Source organism: Pomacea canaliculata, linkage group LG4 (assembly GCF_003073045.1).
Source record: "Pomacea canaliculata isolate SZHN2017 linkage group LG4, ASM307304v1, whole genome shotgun sequence".
NCBI lineage: Eukaryota > Metazoa > Mollusca > Gastropoda > Architaenioglossa > Ampullariidae > Pomacea > Pomacea canaliculata.
Window position 1 is genome coordinate 30955352 of NC_037593.1, and position 16627 is coordinate 30971978.

Consider the following 16627-nt stretch of genomic DNA (forward strand, 5'->3'; position numbering starts at 1 on the left):
TGTTACACCCGTGCAGTCACATCGGTTTTCTAGCCTCCGACAATGCAAGTCAAATTTATTACAAAATATTTAAAGTATTTCTCCAAATCTTTAAGGAAAAAGCAAGTGAATTGGCCGGTTGGTATTAGATATAGGACATGGTTGTTGTGAGTCAAAATTTCGGCTTGCAAAACAGTTTATTTAAAATCATTTCTAAAGTCGCTCTAAGGGGGTACAAGGAGGTAGCCATGATTTGTTATCAGATGGATCGGGATCATGGATCGGGGATCGTGCCATACCGAGTATCGAACCCAAGTACGACGAGGAAGAGTTGAGTAAAGTGGAGAAGACCGGCTGACAGAGTTGCCATTCTTGTGAAAAGGTGCCGCCTACATCATAAATTAGGGTCATTTTCCTTTGTGAATGAGTAGAAATCAGTCTTCTAAGAACGCAAAGAAGTCAGGCACGAGTGTAAGGAGATGGTGTGTAGCCGAAATTTTGATTGGAAACGATTCAAAACATGAGTAACTAGGTTCAGCTTTGCCATTTCACTTCCTTTCCCTGCACGAGATTACATTTTCGAGATGCACAACTTAGTAAAGAGGCAAAAAGGGAAAAGAATGGACTGACACCGTGAATGCCTATACTTTTCCGTTGTCAAGACTACAGCAAAGGAAGAACTGTAAATATTTACCAATTAGATATGTTCATGTTCATTCGTGCGTCACTGGTTTGGCTGATTTCTGTGTGTGGTGATGCAGGGTAGGCCGGTATCTCGAAAACTAGAGGGAGGAGAGTTGGGGGTAACGTGTACTGTGCTGAACACAGAGATTGTGAAAAAAAGCTTTGCACTGTAGCAGACCTTAAAGAAAAAAAATGTGTCTATCTTTACTTTTGGCAAAAGGCCCACCTTGCTTAAACAAGCCAATAAAACGGTTTTATTGACAACGCCACACGGGAATTGCATCCTGAACTGCCATCGAGTGCTCGGATATCCAGGAACTGGTAGTCAACTGCAGGCCGACGCTTTATGGAGCCTAGTGTGAGTCAACGGCAGAAATTACTTTTTTTTTATTGCTGATTATCTATTGATTTTGTTTCTCTTGCATCGTTTGTTGTTATCGCGAGAAGCCACAAACCGCGATGATATCGCAACAGTCTACAGCAGTTGTAAAGAGTTCTCCTTTTCACGAGAATGCATTTCACTTCACACAATATAGTTATTTGTTTATTTTGCTGTTTGCTTGTTTATTACTTCGTTTGTTAATAATAATGAGAATTTGGATAATATATGAGGATTTATATAGCGCTTTTTCCAAAGATTTGCTCTGAGCACTTTACATAAATAGTACAAGGGATGTTATCGGTGACATTTTTGAGCTTCGTTGAGTTTTGTATCACTGTTTGACTAGTAGGTTTACAGAAAAACACCAGCACTTAAATTAGCATAAGTTTCTATCTTTGCACACTGTCAAGTTAATCTCACCAAAAGCCTGCGAAATCTTTCCCGTCGTTGATGGCGGAAGTAAATGAAAACAAACATCAAGCTCTTCCGGAAAAAGGCGATTTTGGATTGGAATAGGTGTTTGTGTAACCAGTCACCCGAGGAAATCTCCGCCAATGCCAGAAATAGACGACAGGCAAGTGCCCTGAGTGGAGTCGTATTTACGGTTAAAAAACAATTTAAGTAAATAAAAAGTTAACTTCGCCTATGCTTGCCACCACTTTCTTCCTGCCTCATTCTGAAGACTTCATACTGGATACTTCGTTCCGCAGCTGATACCCTCCGGCTCCATATCCCTAACTCTCCTTCTACGCTGATCCACATGCTTGGGACTTCCTGCCCTAGCCCCTCCGCCCTCAGGAACTTCTTTAAATGAATTGAATAGTTGCGAACTCGACAACGCCTTGTGCTGTGTATCTTGTTTACTTACTCATGTTGACAATTGTAATCGCTGTAGGATGCAGGAAAAGGAAGAACAGACGCAAGCTTCTCTTGGGCACAATGTGTCTAGCCGAATAAGCTGGAAATGTGTAAGCCAGATTTTGGATAAGCATGTATTCCGGGGAATGAAGGGATGGGAGAGCGTGTAATCGCGGATGTGCGTGTGTGTGTGCGCGTGCCCATTCTGTAGTGAGGTGGAAACGGCAGCAAGCCATCCTGCACGCTGGTTTGTAGTGCTCAAGGTGCTTGACGAGGTGCATTGCCACAAAACAGTCTAATCTCGGTAAGCTCACGGGATATCCAGTTTGACAAATTACGGAGATTATTGGGCTTTGTGTGGATTTCCTTTCTTCTCCTGCGCTGCCCCACTCAGCCGTCACTCCCATTTTTATTTTGGTCTTTTCCTATCCTGTCTCTCGTTCCTTTCTGCTTTTATCGTTCCCATTCCACTTCTTCCTCCCGTGCCCCCCATTTCCTCGGCCATCACTTTGTAGTAGAGCCATGCACGCCTTCTGTAGTCCAGCAGCCACAAGTCTTCACTGATGAAGGAGGGGGAAGGGAAAGGGGGATGAGAGCGGCAGGCTGGAAGCGCGCATGCGTGGTGCCTATCAATGCCACAAGTCGGTTTTATTTCTCGTTCCTGGACTCTGGTAGGAAGATGACTGGCGTACACTCCTCCACTACAGTTTCTTTGCTCCACTCCCATCCCACTGCACGACCACTGGGGCACAGCAATCGTCGGTGCGTACAGCCGTGTGGGGGGTGATCGAACTTCCTGTCGCCAGCCGCAGTGGTCCGGTCATTGGTGGTGGCGCTGGCCAATGGGTCTGCACGGTGCCGGGCGTGAGGTGGTCAGTGCTGGCAAGTCATGCATGCAATCGGGTGTTGGTGTAGATGTTGTAATGTCTGTGTGTGGTTCGTGTGCCTGTGTGCCATGCTGACGACACTATCGTCCTGACCGTCATCGGATAGGGGAATGAACTCCATTTAAATCAACGTGAGTAAATCTCTCTCTTACTCGCGCGCGTGCTCTTCTCGTGCTGTATATGCTTGTATGGTCTATGTTAAGAACCTGAAGTGTGGCGTGTACACATCTGTTGTATACATATTGTGGCTGGTCTGGCAACACGGATGCTAATCCATGAGAAGAAAATGTGTTGAATTTAGTGAAGTCACTAGAGCAGAAAAACTTCCTTGTACAGGCGTTGCTTTGATCAGACACTCATGATGATGGTGGTGGTGGTGGTGACGCGGGGGGGGGGGAGCAATTGGGGAGGGTAGAGAGCCTTACGGAAGAGGAGACGACTACCTTGAACTGCAAATGAATCTGCGCCTGCATAATGTTAGCAAATACATATATATTGTGGGGTGAGGGACAATCGTATAGAAATTTGCCGAATATTGTCAGATTTTCGACAACCTATTTTTGATTAAGAAAGCCATTCTGGGCGATTTCAAACGTGGGTCATACTCAGATGAAGGGTATAGGCATTCATGGGGAGTGAGTGAGCAAAGAGACCTCCCTACACACAATTCTCTCGAGACCATTTTGTGAGATCGGTGCCCGTATCTTCTCACTCGCAGCTTTACCTTTTCCCAGTAATCAATATCTTGCAGTATTCCTGGGTTTTAGCCGGTGTGAATACTGGCCCTGGGAAACTGGGCACGTGGGCGATAGTTAACATTGCGACCCTCGTCAACATGTTGCAGGGGAACCATACGTACAATAGTCACACTCGATCAGCTAGTTTTTCACTATGTGTCTCACGAGTCCCCACCCCTGCTGTTTCCCGAAGACAAACCGCGAAGTGATTATAAAATATAGTAATGAAGTTTTATCCATTCAAGAGCCAGGTCGACTTGGAGGTGTCCGGGGAGAGACGCGCCTCCGAGTTCGGACGCCATTGCTGTAACAGCTAGGCTGTTGTCGGTGGCAAGTGGTCAGAAAGTAGTTGATTGTCCACATTTCCCACAGCATTTTGCTGAAAAATCGTTTATTCAGCCCCGACGAAGCCGTTCACACCAGGCATGTCGCGCGCATGTCCGCCCCTGGTATCGGCGTTGTCAGGCATCTTACTCACCCCGGATGTCCGCTGCCCTCGCTGGCAAAGCCGAGTGCGCACAAAGACCCAACAGTGTGGCGACTCGCACCAACAGGAAGCCATTGCCAGTTGCCCGGTTCATTTCAGGGACATGCCGAGAGTCGACACAATCATAATCTCGCACCCTGAAGTCCAGTCACCCATCACTAGCTGCAGACCACTGCGCAACATCGTCTGTTCAGTCGTGAAGAAACGACTAAGGTGTGTGTGTGTTTTTTTTTTCTTTGCTACTGTTTCTAATGTTGTTACTCATGGGATCACGAGCCCTCACTAAAGATGTCGGGATTTTGTGGTAGTGGCTGTTGGACATACTGTTTCCGTATTTGTACTGTCGGCAGCCTAACTGTACTGCACCCGCTTCAATCATGGATGTGTACAGGTGGATTGCTGTCTGCCGAGACCAACGCTTAGCCTCTTGCGAAGTTCTTCTGTTAGTCTCGGCGAGCCGTAACAAAGAATGTGACTAAACCGGAAGCTTTGTCGTCTCATGCCTCGTTTTAGCAGTTAACTGGAAAAAAAATCGTCTGCCAGCAGTCCAGGAATACAAGTTCGTGCTGCAACTATCTTTCTGCGCATGCGCAGATTGCCGTTTTTGTACCCTGCGTTGTGTCGTGATGATTGTAAACATGCACCCTGGGGAGCACCCGATTGGGTCTACTGTTGCGCCAGGGAAAGCACCCACATGCTCCAGTCGTTGGCTGTCTTTGCTCGAGCGGCCAACATGGCCTTGTTTGCGAGACACTGTTGTCCAGTATCGTGTGGCCAAATATTTGACAGTGGTCAGCTAGACAGGCCCTTGAGGTCAAGGACGGCGCTGTGTCAATGACCAGACTCACGGGTGGCCTCAGAGGCGGTGACAGCTGGGGATTGTTCCAGTTTGGTGGTTGTTATTTTAGGTCTTTTTTTTTCTTTTGGGATACAAGAATGGAACCGTTCTCAGCTACGTGATGATAATCGACATCAGTTGGTGTCGGGTGGTAATTGTAAGAAGGACATAGGGAAATGGTGATTGTAGAATCGTGAATGGCGTGGACTAGGATAATTTTTGTGTTCATCCATGTGGGTTTGTTGGTTTGTTCTTCGATGCTTACATGGTATAATACAGTAAGACGGATTGAAGAGCAGAGTGGGTTGAAGGGTACAGTGGTGCGGGTTGGAGACTACAGCAGCGTTGAATGAAGGGTACAGCGACACGGAGTCTTCAAGACTACTACAGCAGGAGGGAGCGATGCATGCCAGCAGCACGGCAGGGGGGTGTTCGCGATGTAGATACGACAGCTGCAGCACGGCGCACGAGTACAGGGCGCACGCGCGTGAAGTAATGATCCCTCCCTCCCTCTTCCTCCTTATTGCCGGCAAGTTATCTATTGATTTATGTCTGTGCACCCGCACCATTGCTACGGCCACGTCGTCACGCCCTCTACCCGTCACCGCTTGCTCCCCTGCGCCATCGGGGATACTTTACTGGCTGCCTGACTTCTGCTAGTGTGTGTGTGAGTGTGTATGTGAGTGTGTGTGAGTGTGAGAGATGCTGCTGCGCTTGGTGATTTTTGTAGCTGCACTTACATGTGCTGGCAAGACGCTCTGTCTGATTTGTTGGGGAGGATAACGAAGGTTATTTGACATCCTACCATTTCTGCCATTTTGGAACATCCCCCATCCCGTATCCTCCAGCACAATAAAAGTGCTCCTGCTTTCCTCTTTGAATTTGTAGGTAAAGCAAAATTCAACACACATGCGCCATCTTGACGCAAACGTTTCGACATCCCACAGCTTGTCCGTTGTGGACGGGGAGGGGTGGATGCAGGGGAGTGGTGGGTGTAGGGGAGTGGTGAGCTTGGCCCTCCGAGGGCGCAAGACGAGAGATGAGTTATCGGCAACGGTCTGAAAGACGAGACGCGCAGAAGATGGAGGGCGTAGAAATATCCAGGCTATCTGCTTACTCCATCGCTGCTACAGGGCGCAGGCTGTATTGAAAACGAACCCGCTTCCAACCGATTTCTGGTGTGCCGCATAAAAATAGAACAGTGTGTTCTTGCTGTCTGCTTGGGGAGTGGAAGCGAGAGAGAAATAGATGAGTTTGACTTGTTTATGCGAGTACATTGATGACTTTGAGCATCGCCTGAAACATGGAATCATTGTCATCACCATCATTCTTTACTCCGATAGGGGCATGGGGTCTCCCTTCCGTCTTAGTCCTCGTATGATTGTGTCTCACCCTGCGTCGTAACGATTGTCTTCAAATAAATATTCTTAATTCTAATAAGAATTTGAAATAAAAGTTATTCTTCTTCATAGGGATTAAAGTCTTGATCTTTCTATTATCTGGCGTTACTCTCGTTTTCTTTCTTTCTTCTCTCCTCAAATCCTTCCTGCACTGTGCGTGTGACATTGACTGTGGTCAGAAAGTTTGTCTTGTTTTTATTTGTAATATGATATAAACGTTGACTCAACAACCCTCGCTGCTAACAGATTTCTCTGTCGTAGCATTATTCTTCATTGTTTTATTTTTAATGGCATTTGTTTTGTTTTGTTGCAGACGCCCTCCTAGCAGACTTGCAGAGTACAACGCAGCACATCTCTTACCAGCACAGCCATCCGCCGCAGCCCAGTTCGTACCAGCAGTACCATCACCATCACCAGCAACATCCCTACGCCTACTCTAGCGCCAACGACAGCCCCTACGGCAGCGGTCCGCGGATCGTGGTGCGCAAGAGCGACAGCTCCGCCTCCTCGCAGGATTCACGAGAGTCCACCCCGCCCCTGCCTCCGCCCCCGGCTCTGGAGCTGTTGGACAGTGTCCCGGCGTACCGCACACCCGATGTGAGTGTCATTGATGTTACCCGGGGTAGGACTAAGCTTTTGATGTAGGTATAGCTTGGTAACCTGCAGGGCTAGCTTCAGTATTGCTGACCTCTTTCTGTGGATTGTGATGTTTGTAGGCCTGCAGTTGTAGCCTGGAGTGGAGGAAGAAGGGAGGGCTGTTTAACCAGACTTGGGGTGAATATTTTCACCTAGAAATCTCCGTTTGCAACGTAGGAATTTCATCCGACAAGTTTTGCAGAAATCGTGTCTGCTATTCACAGTTCAGTTAGAGCTCGGAAATACTGATGTTCTTCTCTCATCTTTCTCTCTCACTCCCCATATTAGGCGAAAGGTGAACATGCGCATGCCCAGTGGCGAGATGATGATAATTACTGGAATTTAAATAGTGCATTTCCACACTTAACAAAAGGTTAAATGTGCTTTGCAACAGAAAGGCCACTACACACAGACAGACACAAACATTGCAAATGTTCATACTGACACCAACCGAAACATGTCAGACAACAAACGGACAGACACGCACCAACAACCATAAACACAGGACGGAAAGACTGCACACGAAGCAGCTCAGAATAATAATAAGGAAATGAGTTCGAGGTAGCCATAAAACCGACAAAACTGCTGAAGCAAAGTGATCATGAACTCAGGACTCTGAGTGGTAACTCGTGTTCCAACGGCGGCACACACGTGAGACCGCAGACCACAAGGCTGTCACGTGGGGAAGATGCACAGCATTGGCATCAACTTCGAGAACATTCACGCAGAATAGAGGTCAGAGGGTGAAATTTATGTTGCTGATACACAGATAAGATGGAAACCTGTCATCCTCTGGGTAAAGAGATAGCTCTTATAAACGATTATTATCTATCAGCAAAAGTGTTACTTGTGAAATTTCTGTCCTTAAAAAAAATGAGCATTCTTCTCTGGAATTCAAACGGGTGATCTACTAGTTTGAGTTTCATGGGGCGTAAAAATTAACCAATTTATGAATTCATTTTACGAGGCCCTGCCTGTCTTTCATGGTTTTTCAGTCGATAAGAGTATTTCTCACTGGTTTTACGGAAAAAGCCTTGGGTGCTGTGCTGCCATGAGCCTTCTTCCAGGCTGTGCAAGACTGGTGCTCTGAGAACATTTTGTTTCCAAATCGTAGGTCTCAGCTAGTTCAAGATAGCACTACCTCTCTCCCCTCCAGAACATCGTTTTTAATTATAGAAAGACCTACAAGTCAGCCCACAGAAAGAGGTTAGAAATATTGATTTTAGAAATAAATCGGAGACTTTATTATCTCGCCAGAACAGTGGGACAATATAATTAATTATATTCCTGGACATTAGTGAGCTCGTGGATGTCGAGAACTGGAGGGAACGGGGAGAGTGTTTCTTGTGCTAAGCTTAACCCTGTAATTTGAATATGTGTTTTGCGCTTTATAAACGTTTTATTATAAAACTTTTGGAAGTGCTATGTAGGATCAGAAGGACTCTCTTGGCACCTTTTTTCCCTTGTCTCCCCTTACCCCACCCCTTCATCTGCACCACCACCACCCCTTCTCTCCACCCTGTTCATGCCGTCTTCTCCACCATACTCACCCTTTATCAGCCATTTCGTCGGCAGTACCTTCTCGCTTCTTTACACCTTGAAAGCTCGTTAGTAGCTGCAACACCTGGCCGTGGAAGCTGACTCACTCCCGGGACTGCAGGGTGTCCTCAAGTGCAGTTTCTGCTCACCTGCGTTAGTCGGGTACACAGCTAGGGAGCATAAAGAAAGTCTACTTCTCTCTTCTCCCCCTCTTCCTGCATCCTCCCGTTTTTTCCCCCATATTTAAAAAAAATGGTCGTACTTCCTTTGTTACTTGTTACTTTACTGTCAGGGTTCGGTGAGACTGTTAAGGGAGAAAGGAGGTAAGACCTTTGACTACGGAGGTGTTTTATTGCGTGCTTTCAAAGGTTGGAGACGGGGTTGACTGTAGGTCTTGGCCACAACAGTCGGAGGTTACCTTCATACCCTGTTTTCTCGGCGAGTTGCCTCCGACCTCTTCCTCTCCTCCACCTACCACCCCCGTCTTACCACAACTCTTTCTTTGTCAGATGTGAGATAAATGTCACAAGTCTGCATCTTTTGTTCTTTGCCTTTTTCGTCCGCGACGAGTCTTGATGTAAGAGGCGTTGTGGGTGACCCCCACAAACCCTGGTGTGGTGCTCCATGGCTGCACATTAAAAGTGCCAGTGTCTGTGGGTGGCGGACTTTTGTGACTACATACGGGTGACGACTGTCCTTGCCCTCCTCTTCTTTATTTGTTGTCACTTTCATCCCTTTCTTTCTTACAACATCCTGTCTTAAAAACAACTGGAGTGCCCTCAGGTTTCGTCGCTGTGTTTCAGTAACTTTTCTTTTTTTTTTTTTTTTTTTTAAATTTTGCTGAATTTTGCGCTTAGTGATTGAAGTATCTACCACTTCAAATTTTGGTTTATAGTGATACTGTTGAAGAAGAGGTGAAAGTCGTGACATCACCAGTGGACATAGATAAAGTTAATTAGTCCCGTCTGTTGCTGTTCGTCACCTCGCGAGGGCGATTTCGTCCTGCGCCAGGCTGGTTCTGTCTCGAGAACAAAGTGGAATTCTCCACGCATGCTTCAGAAAATAATATCTTGTACTGAGCTCAAACCCATTCGTTTGAAAAACAAGTTTACACTTTAGTAGATATTTAACAGTTTGACATGGTTATTTGGTTGGTTTTCCGCGGTTTTCCACTGAGGGGAAGATTTTGCATAACGGAGGTGGGAGGGATGCTTAAGGAAGAAGAAGCCGAGAAAAGCTCTGTTGGCCAGCCAGATGACAGAACATGTGCCACTTCTAAAATGTCCACCCCGAGACGAGATCTGACTGCAACGGTGACAAACCTTCAAGTTGCCGAGCTGTGAGTTGTCGCCGTTGCTGGTGAATGTTTTCAGACAAGCAGTGGTGACACAGTCCTTGCCGATCTGGAGGATGTCCTCGGTGGTGTACATGTTGCCAGCATCAAGGTACAGGTGCCTTCTGCTAGTCGGAGAGTCGTTTATCTGACTATCCTCACTCTTCATCATTTGACGATCAGGTTTGTCAGTTGTTTATCCGCGCGGCTTTGCACAGAGCCCTTGTTAATTGAGGCTATTGCTTTTAGTGAGGATGGAGGAATGAAGTGGGCAGGGCGCAAGGGATGGGGTATGTGCTGGGAGTGGAAGACATGGAATTGTAATTAACTGTTAAAGCGAGATTTGAAAGTTAGGAAAATACAAACGCGTGCTTTATCAAAAAGATAAACAACTAGCACAGGGGTGGCAAGCAGATTTGCTTCTCTTTTCTCATCCTCTCCATCTTCCCCCCAACTGCCGTGGAGGAAGTGGTGGTGGCTATGGTGGTGTGACGGGATGGGTAGTAATTGAATAAACTAAGAAAACGGTTTCGCCTACGCATTAAAAACTTCAGAGTGAATTGATGACAAGATTAGTACTTCAAATCGTGCTCCCAAATTTGGTCGGGTACTGCCGCTGCCACGCACTTTCATTTCCCAATAAAACTCCGTGACTTCTGTTGCTGTTTTGGTAACCTCCGGCACAATTGTCCACCCGCGCATGAAGGAGGAGGATAGGAGATGTCAATCTGCTGCAACAAGCGACGCCAGGGATACCCAGTGCACAGCGAGGAAGCGGAAGTCTTTGTCAAAAAAAAAAAAATAGGGGTAGCGGAGGGTATTAGGGAAGTAAGCGCGATACAGCTGGAGAACAGGTGGCCGGGTGGAGCAATTGGCACCCGTTCAGCTACCCCACTTTTTTCTGACATTCCACGTGGTGGCATCAGTCTGCGGGGTGGAAAGTGGGTGGGTGACGGTATCTTTTGACGAGGAAAGTGGTGGATTGTGGCGTCAGCCGCAGCAGCTTGCCTACCGATAAGGCCGTCGTGTGCAAGTGGTGGTGATGGTGGTTGTGGTGGTGGTTGTCGTGGCGCACAGAAAGCACCTTGTTGTGCCGCTGCGCGCGCACCCTCGGCGAATGACGCGATTATCAAAACTGATCTACTTCTTTTTATTGCGCGTGCATGTGTGCGCGTGTGTTTACTGTGGCAAGAAAATGCCATGATTTCGACAAACGTCGAGCATTTCGAGATTTACGGTCCTGCAGGTGAGATTGGAATCGAACCACTGCGTATCACAATGCCGGCCGAGGCTATACGTTACAGAATCACCGGCTACCGCACCACCATCCAGTGCAACCGTGGGGTTGCCAATGTAAGTAGATTGTCAGCTGGGATGCCCATACGTGCATGTTAACTGCATGACGGAAATGGTTTGTCTGGCACCGTTTCCCAACAGAAGGAGTCTGTTGTAATTCACCGGCTAATTAGTTTTTCTTTTCCCGCACTTCTAGGTATAAGTAACTTATCAGAGACTAATGAGAGGGGTAAGATGCTTCTTATTTACCTGCTCCCTGACTCGCTTAGAGAACTTGTGATTGTGTATGTACACAGGTAACAGGTGTGTACTGAGAGGCATAGCGTTCAGGTTCACTTTATTGTGCACACAATAGCAGTCAGAGGTGTCTTTAAACTGGCACTCCACATTCTGTGGTAGGAAGAAGACCCTGGATGTTTAAATGGGTTTGGGGCAGGAATTCACAGGCAGACATGGAAAGCCGCACTTTACAATGACAGCAATGTTCTTGGGATTTATATCCTGTTACAATGACAGTGGAGTTTTTAGGAATCAAATCCTGTTAACGATGGCAGTGGAGTTTTTAGGAATCATATCTTGTTCATGGTGGCAGTGAAGTTCTTAGGAATCATATCCTGTTCCTGCAATGGAGGATGAAGATCTTCCAGACCTTAGAAGATATTATTCGATATCAATTGACTTGAAGGAAAAGTATGGATTGCTAAAAAAACTGAGTTGAGCAGTCCTTACTGTCATTTATCAGGACTGGTAGTGTTGTATTTTTGTTTTCATAAGACGACTTGCACATGCTTTCTTTTCTCTCTCTCACTTTCTCTTTTTCAACTTTGGATCCCTTACAAGTCAAATGTATCTGTGTGTGTGTGAAAGAGAGATGCCTTTAACCTGAAAAGGGATCGAAGGCTATAACTAAAGTTACAGGTGAGAAACTGTATACGCTCGACAGCTGATCCATACCCCTTTCCCTCCATCTACGCGACTGCCAAAACAAACACCGGAGGATGTTAAAAAAATAAAATAAACGAACAGAAAAAAAAAAAAAACCCAGCAAAGACTGGAAAACATCGGAGGACAGGGCTACGCAAGAAAAGCAGACGTGCCAACATTTTCTCGCGCTGTTGTGTGCGTCGTTAAATATTAAGCAAAAAAGAAAAAAAAAGCAATAACATTGTGGGAGAAATTAGCCAGACGGTGTATTCCTGATGAGAAAACGGTTTCGACGATAGGCTTCTTTTTAAAAAAAGTGCCTCGTGGTAAGACTGGCGGTTAGCCGCCGCTCGCGCCATGCTGTGAGCACGTGACGCTACCTCTCGGTGTAGTCTCGTGGCAGCCCCGCTGCCCGCCTGCTTTAGTGAGTGCTTTGCCTTGACTCACGGCGAAGGAATGTTGTTTTGGTCCGCGAGTCCCAAAAGGCCCGCGCCATGTCTTGCGAAAGGGGAGGCAAACCTGACGTCAGCGGGGGAAAGAGAGAGAGAAGCTGTAGAGCGAGCACACTAGGTGATCTCAGGTGCATTGGGTGAACATGTCGCCTTTTGTTTTGATTGCAATCACGGGGAACCCATCCTTCCTAGACCACCATCCTCTATAGAAATGGTCATCTGCTTATTAAGGTTCCCCTTCCCTCAATTCATTAATGATGTGTTAAAGAAGGACAAAGACTAACTGTAGAATTTTCATGTACTTTGAAAGGAGGCTTGTAGTATGGTTATGGATGGACTTTATTTAATTACACTTCTTCCCCCCCCCCTCCCCGCAATGCTTTAGTTTCCCATCCACTTTTTCTCTTGCATACTTGCATGCACGTGTGCCCGCAGACACAGAAAACAGACTGAACATTTTTTCCCTCACATTTTTTTCTGCTTCTAGTTATTTATAATCATTAATATTATTTATCTTCACTGATAATGTTTGCAGGAGTGATAGCTCAGGCATAAAGTGACAGTTCTTACCCGTTTTTAATCTGTTAATGCAATTTTTGGTCAAGAATTGTTTCAGTAAAACTTTTTATCTCATTCTTTCCGTCTGAACTTCATATATTTTTAGAGTTTTAAATCCATTTGTTTTCATTTCAAATGGCTGTATGGATTTTCCTGGTATCTTAGTGTGCAAGTTTTTCAGATTGTGCGGTTTTACAACCATTTTCTATTGAGTCTCTCTTTTGATTTATGGCTTTTATCTTCATCTTGAGTATGAATCATTTGCCCACCCAACCCCAGCAGAGCTAGATTCTCCCACGTACCAAAATCCTTACCTTATAATTTGTATTCACCTGCACATACATGCAACAAAAGTGGCAGCAGTCCAGGTTATGTAGGCATAGGTTGTTCAGCATGTAAACAAGCTCTGTGCATTCTGGTGCTATCAGCAGTGACAGCAGTTTTAGTTTAGTTTATTCCTTGTTGCTCCTTTGAGGAGCATAGGATTGTGTGACAGAGGTACTAACAGTATTAATCTCAACAATCTTAATTCATGCACCTATTCAGCGAGACACATGGATTCCATCTAGATATAGAAATCCCATTTATTGTCAGCTAAGTTATACAATCTATTAGTATGCATTCCTGGTTTTCTTTAACGTTGTCACAGTGAATACCAGTCTTTGTGCCACTGGCTAAAAATGTCCCTGTACACTTGCGGGCTGTGTGTCGGTGTTCATTTATGCCATAGTAATTTAAATGTAGTACTGTAGTTTAAAGTGGCTAGGAAAGACATGCCTACCATGTAAAAAAGTGTGTGTGTGTTGTATCTTGAGACACACGGGGTTCCTTGATGAAATTCATGCACGATCCCTTCCCTGGAGGGAATTTTATACCCATTAACTGTGAGCAAATAAAACAGTATCCTGTTACAAGATCTGATTTTTTTCAAAACATTTTTTATTTTTTTGCAGCCTATTTATGAGCCACAAACTTTCCATGTAAGGGAGGCAACACCAAGTTCTGACAGCTCTGACTCGAGAGCACTGACAGGCTTTGGAGTAGCAGAGGATCGTCCCAGAATGTCTGCCTTGAGCAGCAATCTTTCTGAGCTGGACCAGCTCCTGCAGGATCTCAATTCTGCCCAATTTCTGGCGGAAGTTGACCGCAAGTCAGTATGTAAGTACCTGCTTTAAAAGTAATTCACTTTCATTTATTTTTTTAATTATCCATGCTCTTAAATGCTTAATGAATGAGAATTGCATGCATTGTTAATTAAATGGGTTTAAGCAGAGAACCAGCTTTATTGTATTTTAACATTTAATGTGATTTCTAAAACAATGGTTTGTACTTGACAGAGTGAGGAGTTGCACATGGGCATGTTTATGTGTGTGTTAACTAAAATTTGCTCTGTGTGATAACCATGTGGAAGAACAAAATATTAAATAGAAGATAAAATCCAAATAGAGCTACAGTGCTGAAGAGTGTTATGGTTATAGTAATCTAATTATAATGGAGCGTTTGTTTTGTTTAGTGTTACTGAAGAGCACCACTGTTTGTGAAGTATTGGACATGTTGCATCTAGATATCAAAATATGGGAAAACCCTGATGGTGTAACTGCAGATTGTCATAGTAAATCAGTGTTTATCTTCCCACTTAGAAGACGACCTTTACCTTTATAGTCATGTTTACCACAATTTTGGGACAGATGGTTGTGGGATTTTCTCATGATCCCATAATGCATCTTTGTTGACAGCAAGTTCTTATTTGAAGTCCTTTATAGTTTGTTTCTCAATCTGATTCGTTGCTGTTTTGAAGCCCTGACCTTTATGCACAAATAAAATGAACTACAATCAATGAAACAGCAGCCAATAAGAAAGGAATCAAGAAATCTTTATTCAGCTTAGAAGATAGTTGGATGGCACAGATTGAGAATAGAAAGTAAAGTTCTGATGACCAAAAGACGGCAAGAATCGCAGCCCCTGTCACATCTTCATCCTTCTTTCAGGAGAAGAAACCTCCATAGTTGTCTCCTCTCTTCCCTTTTCCCCAAGAGCCTAAAACTAAGCGAAAAGAATGGCAGAATCATGCAGGTAGATGGATACTCATAAAGGCCTCCATGGCCAACTTAAAACTGTTCTGCAGCTTATTTTAAGTCTGTTGCGCTATTTTTGGCACATGCTTCGCTTGCAAGGGAAAAAAAGAGAATGTTTTTCCCGCCAGCCTTCCCCAGCTGCAGAAGAGCACATTATAGGCTCTGAAAGGGAGTGAATAGTGCTTTTTCCGAAGAGCACCCCCTCTCCTGTCTTCGCCTTCCTGCTGGTTGATGCTGCCAAGTTTGGCGAGATAAATTTAGACCTTGGAGAAAACACCTCAGCCTCACAGGAATGCCTGGTCATTATCATGCAGCAAGATTTCCCCCTCTTCCAAGACTTAGTGATAAAGAGTGCATTGGTTAGGGATACCGTATTTATTCATGAGAAAGGGCGCTTGTATTTTGCCACTCTGATTTGTATGACCCCGTCCATCATAGAAAATGTAATTAGTAAAGGAAAATACAACCAGTCAACTTTCAGAGGTGTGTTTAAAAGTACCAAGCAAAGTCATTGGAGATGGTTGAAATTTACATTGCCTGGTCCCTTTTTTTGATAAGGGACGTTTATTGGGTTTACTACTGTAAATACCTAAAAGGACATATTGGGACATCTTCAAGTCCAAATTTTCTTGCCTCTTAAAAATTCAAAAGGAATTTTCCCCCCTTACAGCCACAAGAGGAAGTGAGCCAAGTGTAGTGAATGGGGTGTCCAACAGTGTTGTCATTGGCAGCAGCAGTGGTGGAGGAAGAGGACCTCCTCCAGTTGCACCTAAACCTACCAAACCTACTGAGCGAGCAACGGTAGAAAGCTTGTTGGAAGAACTTGAGAGTTCTGTGCCTCCTGTCCAGAGGTGAGTACTTTGGGGTTTCTTTCAAATCTTAGTATTGCTGGCATTACAGCTGTGGTTGGAATATGAAAAGAAAAATTTCTGGAAACAAATATTCATGTGTATAATTCTTTAAATTTCTATAAACTAATTTTTAAATTCCTTTTTTATTGCAAATTAAGATGGCAATTGATTTCTTTTGCATACAATACTACTACAGATAATTAGCATAGTAATTTTTTAGATGTTTCTTTTTCTATCATTGACAAACATATCCACAAAACATAGCTTGTAAATAATAAAGATATGTTCAATTAAATAGTAAGTAGTTTAGAGTCAAATTCTACAAATCAAAAACAAAGACATTATTACAATGATAATTTCAAGTTTGCTTGAATATAGCATCAAAGTTATTTGTCGTTTTTTGATTTAGCATGAACATTGAGACATAACATACAGCCAAATAAAACATAATCTGTTATGTTTGTACTGTTCAAAGACATTTTTTTGAAAACAAAAGCTGTTTAAGTTCATTGATATTGAGGCAGCAACAAACTGCATCACAGGCTTTTTCTTCACTCAGTTCATTCTTGTTCACTCAATTCATTCTTCATCTCTCAATTCATTCTTGTTGAAATGAAAATTCTATCCCACCTAACTTTTGAAAAAAAAAGTTAACTTTTGAAAAAAAAAGTTATATTGCCTTGACAGACAGTGTTAACTTTTACGCGAACA

At 44.4% G+C, this 16627-nt stretch overlaps 1 protein-coding gene across 4 annotated transcripts in view; it reads left to right on the top strand.

Moving 5' to 3' along the window:
• The window catches only part of LOC112561390 (leupaxin-like), a 38819-nt gene that overhangs the window by 11933 nt on the left and 10259 nt on the right, over positions 1-16627 (top strand). For 2 of the 4 annotated variants that reach the window (XM_025233868.1, XM_025233870.1), the window contains exons 2-4: positions 6566-6849; positions 13944-14148; positions 15736-15916. In XM_025233868.1, the coding sequence (XP_025089653.1) occupies positions 6566-6849; positions 13944-14148; positions 15736-15916 (670 nt within the window). Of the gene's footprint in view, positions 1-2635; positions 2786-6565; positions 6850-10960; positions 11114-13943; positions 14149-15735; positions 15917-16627 lie in introns of those variants that run through there. The other 2 variants (XM_025233869.1, XM_025233872.1) reach the window with 2 other exon arrangements.